This window comes from Triticum urartu, chromosome 3A (assembly GCF_056163025.1).
Source record: "Triticum urartu cultivar PI428250 chromosome 3A, HENAU_Tu73, whole genome shotgun sequence".
Lineage (NCBI taxonomy): Eukaryota > Viridiplantae > Streptophyta > Magnoliopsida > Poales > Poaceae > Triticum > Triticum urartu.
In genome coordinates, this window is record NC_141875.1 from 566,354,734 (window position 1) to 566,362,529 (window position 7,796).

Consider the following 7,796-nt stretch of genomic DNA (forward strand, 5'->3'; position numbering starts at 1 on the left):
CGTCTTCCTGAGCGAAATATAAAGTCTAAACAAACAAAAAAAGGACACCTAAAACAGAGTTGGAGCCTTTCTACCGGCAAGGGGCTGAGATCCATCGCGTCCCATGGCCTAAGGCCACAGGAGACAGGATAGATCCTAAGATGGCGCCGATTGGAGGCGAGCAACCTAGTTGCCTTAACTTGCAGCGGAAGGGTATGCGTGTACGTGTTTACAACAAATGTTCAATCTATTAATCAACTGTCATTATAAACCTGCCGTGCCGCCGACAGGAGGCAAACAACCCTAATTGCCTTAAGCCGCAGCCGAAGGAAATGCGTGCACGTATTTACTACTCCCTTCGTTCTAAATTATTTATCTTAGATTTGTCTAGATATGGAGGTATTTAGCACTAAAATAAGTCTAGATACATCCATATCTAGACAAATCCAAGACAAGTAATTCGGAACGGAGGGAGTACAAATGTTCAATCTATTAACTGTCATTATAGTACAAAGAACTTAACTGTTACTATAGTACAAAGAACACATTACAATACAAAGAACGTAAATACAAATGTTCAATCTATCAACTGTCATTACAGTACAAAGAACTTTACTGTCACTATAGTACAAAGAACACATTACAATACAAAGAACAGCAGAGGTAACAGAAATCACTCGTATTCAATATCGTTAGTTTGACAGAACAAAATGCAAGTTATATATCACAACAACAAAAAACACCATTAAAATTTTCAAATGTTAGATTTTTTTTACCGATATAACCTTGGTGGCTGTCCCAAAATAACTGTCTTTGATTTAGTAGTTGGGACGGAGGGAGTACGATTCATACTACAAACCGCAAAGGAGAGAGTATGCAATATTCAGAACCATTTGTTTGAACCCAAAAACGTACTCCCTCCGTCCGGAAATACTTGTCCTAGAAATTGAATAAAATTGATGTATCTATAACTAAAATAAGTCTAGATACAATCATTTCGAGGACAAGTATTTCCAGACGGATGGAGTAACTCACGAGCTCAATCTGAACGAACCAATCACCAACTAAGATAGGAGACCATTTAGTGAGATCAGTCAAATATCAGATGACAAGTCTGTTTTGTTCCAGGCCCTAGACTACTCAAACAAAGATCCTAAGCGAACTACCGCATCTAGCTCTGCATGTTTCACCGAGTTCCAAACGTTTGAGGCAGATAATACAGTATACAACAACTCATGATTTTCCCTTCCCTCGGGTTTTTATGGAACCAAGTTCATGCAGTCCTGCAGCCCACTCGGCAGCAACTCCGCCCATATTTCAAACTTCTACGACCCGTGCCCTTCTGCTGCCGGAGCATTCTACACCTCAGCCCTGCTTGATGTGTTATGTTTGTCATGCTGTGGAAACCTGTCGGATTCGTCTTTCTTGGAGTGGGTGAAGTCAGTCATCTCTTCCTCATTCTTCGAACAGAGTTGTATATCGGCCGGAACAAAATGCTAGAGATATATCTTTCTCCAAAGCTGGGGAAGATAACCTGCAAATTCATGTCATTAACCATCTGGTGAGTGGGTTATAGGAGGACATCTATAAACCGGTAGCCATGCCAGAATGGCAACATGTTCAAATCAACGGAAATATCTCACCGCAATCAGCTTTCCAGCATTTTCAGGTCTTTTGGCCACGTTTATAGCAGCAATTGCTGCAGCACCTGACGAAATGCCAACCTGTGAAAACAAACAACCCATGTGAATGCCAAACTGATAACTCGATAATAATCTATTTGGTTGTGCACTTCCTTACCAGCAAGCCCTCTTTTAGTGCAAGTAGCCTTGCAACATCAACTGCCTCTGCAGTGGTAACCTGCAAGTTCAACAACCATAATCAACATAACAGCTGACAAGAACTGTGAAGAGTCAACTAAACAGAATACTAGAGTTGCATTCCAGACCTTCACAACCTCATCAAGGAGCTGAACATCTAGTATGCTTGGAATATAACCTGTTGTTGTGACATTAAGGCGTCAATTCCAAGGAAGTTGTATTCAATAAGCTCATATCTCAAATACATCCATTTGTTAAGTGCTATTAAATTTACCTGGCTTGTCGCCAGAAATCACACTAGTTTCAGCAGGTTCTACCCCGATGACCTGATAATGACAGGACAACACAAATGTTATAATATATTAAATTTGACTACAAAATACATGAACACTGTCAAACAATTTCAGGTTATGGAATGTTAGGCCATATGCTAAATCTGTAGATCATATGAATCATGGATATATTGATATCAGCCTTGTACGCTCATGTAAGTTAAATAGTAGTGCATGCAAATTCACCTAAATTCCAAAATATGCAAATGGTAAAGCAGTACATTTAGTAGCAGACCGGTGAGCTATTTCCAACTAAGGCCTGGGATGTGTGAGCACGGGTGCCTCTAGCCAATGGAGCAACACTCAGATCTCAAGTGTAGACATATACTAGTTCCATGTATAGGATATCATATTAAACATTGTTATAAGGGGGTTTGTGTATACTTCTGCCTGTACTTTGTATATTTATACTGGCCCTTGGCCTCCAGGAAACACGAGCTGCATATCTCCTCACATTAAGCACTTCACAAAGTTAAAGCATGGAGTAAACGAGAGCATCCACCAACGACAGCAGAAGAATTAAGATGTAATGCGACAATATTGGAAAAATATGCAGAAAATGGGTGAAGTTGTTGACACAATAACATTTTAATGCAATTTTCTTAAAATCTGAAACTACTTGATGAGAGAGTAAGATTAGAAACCTTAATATCTCTATTCATCATTTTTAAGTAGCGCCCAGTGCCGGTGATAGTGCCGCCAGTCCCAATGCTCGCAACAAGTATGTCAACAGTACCCAGTGTGTCCTCCCATATTTCTGGGCCTGTGGTTTGAAAGTGGATCTGTAATTACCCAAGTGGTTTCTCAATAGATCATTTAAAGAAGTTGGCAAATGAATTTCACATGTGCCGTGTCACAGATAGCATATGAGTAAATGATAATGGCCCGAAGTCTCAACCTCACTGTTAGCTGAATTGTTGAATTGCTGAAACATGTATGCATTCGGTGTCTTCGAAACTATTTCCTCAGCTTTGTCAACAGCTCCTTTTAGTCCTGTTGTAGGATCAGTTAACACAATATCTGCTCCAAATGCACGTACAAGGATGCGTCTCTCAACATCTATCGATGAAGGCATAGTTGCTATCATTTTGTATCCTCTAGCAGCAGCTACTGCAGCTAGTCCTATACCAGTATTCCCAGTAGTTGGTTCTACCAAAATGGTCTGCAAATGTATACAATATCTGCATAATTTAGTACCTTCATGGTGACAATACTCTTACAATTTAGCATATATGGACAATCAAACCTTGTTTGGAGAAATTAATCCTTTCTCTTCTGCATCACTAATCATGCTTAATGCAATCCTGGAAAACATATTGAGTGAGAAGCGGCACAAACAGCACTCCAATACATAGTGTGATAACGATGTATACCTGTCTTTGACGCTTCGGCAAGGCCCCATGTACTCGAGCTTTGCGGCAATGTTCGCAACACAACCTTCAACGACATTATTTAGGTATACCATTGGGGTCTTTCCAATTAGCTGATCAACAGGATAGACAGAATAAACTGGGATTTAGCCCAATATCCCTCACATAGATTGCTTCGGAGAGTAAAATAGGGCCTCTATCGATATTTAAAATCCATGTTTTTGGTGACCACAGAAGATGTTCACAGTCTAATCAAGTATTACAAAAATGTATCCAAATATTCCGTAACAATGCAGCGAACCCCCACTTCCCCTAGACCATAATACAAAATCTTAATGGCTTCAGTGGCCTCCCATACCACTCTGACGAAGCAGGAAACACAATCAGGATGGGAATAGACAGCGCACCTGAGTGACGTCCACCGCGATGTTCACCGCTTCGACATCATCCGCGTACTCCTCTGGGATCTCGATGGCGGCGGGCGCCGCGACCTTAGGTGAGGAGGCCGTGGGAAGGGGTCGGTGGGCCGTTACAGCGCGGGGGCAGGTGAGGAACCGGGGCGCTCGTGGGACACTAGCGTAGGCCGGCGCGGATGGAATGGCCGGGAGGAGGAGGGAGCAGGCTGGCGGCGACGCCATCGCCATTGCCGCTGTCTGCGCGAGGGGTTTTACAGAGGGGAAAGAGAGGGAGCCGCCTCTGGATAAGGGGAATGGGGAACGTGCCGTCGGGTTCTGGCGTTTTTTAGCCCCATTTCAACCAGTGCTGCACTGCCGCTCGAAATTTCTTTAAACAAAATGCTACTCCCTTCTTTCGGAAATAACTGGCCCGGTTTTATTTACTTCAAAGTAGAAACACGTCAGTTATTTCCGAAGTAGAGGAGTAAAACACGTATGTTTTTCTTTATTCAGAAAACAATGATTACCCCGGCCTCTATATCATTTTGGGGCGTGTTTGGTTCACATCTCTGTTTTTTAGCATTTTACATACTTGTCCCAGTTGAGCCTAGTTGGGCAAATGCATGCTAAAAACCAACATATGCATGTAGTTTGGTTGCCTACATTAGGTTTTCTGCATGAGGGAATCAACTAGTCAGCACGTTATTTGGTTGCCTGCACCGTTGTCGGTAAACAAGCAACACGTTTAGGGCTGCAACTCGCGAGCTAAACGAGTAGCTCGTGACTCGGCTCGAATTGACTTGAATTCGAAGAATAACGAGTTGAGCCGAGCTTTAGTTTAAGATCGTTTATAGAGCGAGTTAAACGAGTCAATCTTACGAGTACTCGTGTAACTCGTTAGGATCGGTACAAAAGATCGGCCACTCCCAATCCAAAAAGAGACCAGCCACTCAGCACCCCGCATCCCAGGCACACAACACATGGCCCTACCATTGAAGGCCCAGCCACCCAAGAGACTCCTGCGTTACAAGGAAATTACAATTGTTTGGCGATGTATATGTTTAATATATACATAATCATTTTTATCATATTTGAGGTTTTATGTTCATATCTTTAACAAGCTTAACAAGCTAAATGAGGCAGCTCGTGAGTTATACGAGTCGAGCCAATCTTGGATTTGAGCTCCTTATAGTAACGAGCCGAGTCGAGCTAGCTCGTTAACTAAACGAGCTCTAGCGAGTCGAGCCGAGCTGGCTCGACTCGGCTCGAATTTCAGCCCTAAACACGCTGTTTGGTTGCAAACGCCTAAAGATGTGATCACCACTTCTCATTAGTGGTGATCTTACCACACACTTAACATTGTTTTGTCCTAGCTAGGAAACAAATGGCAGTTTATCCTAGCTACTAGCAAATGACAGTACAGTACAAGTTATTAAGAGCCAACATGGTTGAATAAGGATAATTCAATGATACTAACTAGGTGATTCCTCTTCCTTGCTTCTGTTGCTCCCTCTATCTTCTTCCTCTTGTTCTTCTGCTTTAGATCCTTGTCTGACCTCTGTTATCCCACATTGCCTGAGGCCACTTCATCCTTTTGTTCTTCCATGCTTCTTTTCGAACGCCTCCACACCATGGTCGGAGCTAATCACCTCATCAGGAGTCACATCTTCCTCCTCCGGCACAAATTCATCAACTCCCCATTGCAAGATTCAATTCTGAATGATGCAACATGCAAGAACAAGCTTCACCTGGGTAGGGTAAGGGTGAAATGGCTTCTAATCCAGGATTTTAAACCTGTTCTTCAGAGCTCCAAAGCCCCTCTCAACAGTGATTCTAAGGCTGGGGTGTCTGAGATTAAACATTTTCTGAGGAGTCCTAGAATAGTTCCTACCAGCAAGCTCGTTCAGATGGTACCTGGTTTTCCCGAAGGATGGAAGAACACTTGGCCGACATGCATAGACAACATCTCCAAGGTAGAACTTGCCATCAGGGATGTTGATGCCACCAGGACGACTCATGTTGTCACTGAGAATGTTAGCATCATGTGCTGATCCTTCCCAGCCAACTAGCACATATGTGAACTTCAGATCGAAGTCAACAGCAGCTAGCACATTCTGGCTTGTGTGGTGCTTCCTCCCTCTATATGCTGCAACTTGTGAGCTCGGTACTCTGGTAGTGACATGAGTACCATCTATTGCTCCAATGCAATCCTGGAATGGCATTACAATATGTTGTTAGTCTACTACATAACAACATATCAAGGCATGAACTACAAGAACATATAAAGTGCTCACCTTGAAGTATGGATACTGTTGGGGAACGCAGTAATTTCAAAATTCTCCTATGCACACACAAGATCATGGTGGTGCATAGCAACGAGAGGGGAGAGTGTTGTCTACGTACCCTCGTAGACCGTAAGCGGAAGCGTTATGACAACGCGGTTGATGTAGTCGTACGTCTTCACGATCGACCGATCCTAGTACCCAAAGTACGGAACCTCCGCGATCTGCGCACGTTCGGCTCGGTGACGTCCCACGAACTCACGATCCAGTAGAGTGTTGAGGGAGAGCTTCTTCAGCACGGCGGCGTGATGACGGTGATGATGATTCTACCGGAACAGGGCTTCGCCTAAGCACCACTACGATATGACCGAGGTGGATTATGGTGGAGGGGGCACCGCACACGGCTAAGAGATCAATGATAAACTTGTGTGTCTATGGGGTGCCCCCTCCCCCATATATAAAGGAGTGGAGGAGGGGAGAGGGCCGACCTCCTAAGCGCGCCCAAGGGGGGATTCCCCTTTCCCTAGTTGGAGTAGGAGAGGGAAGGAATGGGGAGACGGAGAGGAGGAAAGGGGGGCCGGCCCCCTCCCAATTTGGATTCGGCTTGGGGGGCGCGCCTCCACCTTGGGCGCCTCCTCCTCCTTTCCACTATGGCCCATTAAGACCCATTGACTCCCCGAGGAGTATCGGTAACCCCACGGTACTCCGGTATATGCCCGAACTCTCTCGAAACCTTTCTGATGTCCAAACATAGTCATCCAATATATCGATCTTTATGTCTCAGCCATTTCGAGACTCCTCGTCATGTCCGTGATCACATTCGGGACTCCGAACTACCTTAGGTACATCAAAACACATAAACGCATAATACCGATCGTCACTGAACGTTAAGCGTGCGGACCCTACGGGTTCGAGAACTATGTAGACATGACCAAGACACGTCTCCGATCAATAACCAATAATGGAACCTGGATGTTCATATTGGCTCCCACATATTCTACGAAGATCTTTATCGGTCAAACTGCATAACAACATACATTGTTCCCTTTATCATCGGTATGTTACTTGCCCGAGATTTGATCGTCGGTATCTCAATACCTAGTTCAATCTTGTTACCGGCAAGTCTCTTTACTCGTTCCATAATGCATCATCCCGTAACCAACTCATTAGTTACATTGCTTGCAAGGCTTATAGTGATGTGCATTACCGAGAGGGCCCAGAGATACCTCTCTGATACTCGGAGTGACAAATCCTAATCTCGATCTATGCCAACTCAACAAACACCATCGGAGACACCCGTAGAGCATCTTTATAGTCACCCAGTTATGTTGTGACGTTTGATAGCACACTAAGTGTTCCTCCGATATTCGGGAGTTGCATGATCTCATAGTCATAGGAACATGTATAAGTTATGGAGAAAGCAATAGCAACAAACTAAACGATCATCGTGCTAAGCTAACGGATGGGTCAAGTCAATCACATCATTCTCTAATGATGTGATCCCGTTAATCAAGTGACAACTCATGTCTATGGTTAGGAAACATAACCATCATTGATTCAACGAGCTAGTCAAGTAGAGGCATACTAGTGATACTCTGTTTGTCTATGTATTCACACA

General features: G+C 43.9%; 1 protein-coding gene across 1 annotated transcript; it reads right to left on the reverse strand.

The window, feature by feature from the left end:
* Positions 1–1,024: 1,024 nt before the first annotated feature.
* Positions 1,025–4,230, reverse strand: LOC125545123 (cysteine synthase). Its single transcript, XM_048708998.2, has 10 exons — positions 3,909–4,230; positions 3,505–3,614; positions 3,378–3,435; positions 3,030–3,293; positions 2,776–2,913; positions 2,074–2,125; positions 1,928–1,977; positions 1,780–1,839; positions 1,623–1,703; positions 1,025–1,513 (listed from the first exon to the last, which is right to left on the reverse strand). Exons 1-10 carry the CDS (start codon positions 4,143–4,145, stop codon positions 1,424–1,426), a joined length of 1,140 nt encoding a protein of 379 aa, XP_048564955.1. The 5' UTR covers positions 4,146–4,230; the 3' UTR covers positions 1,025–1,423.
* Positions 4,231–7,796: the final 3,566 nt, after the last annotated feature.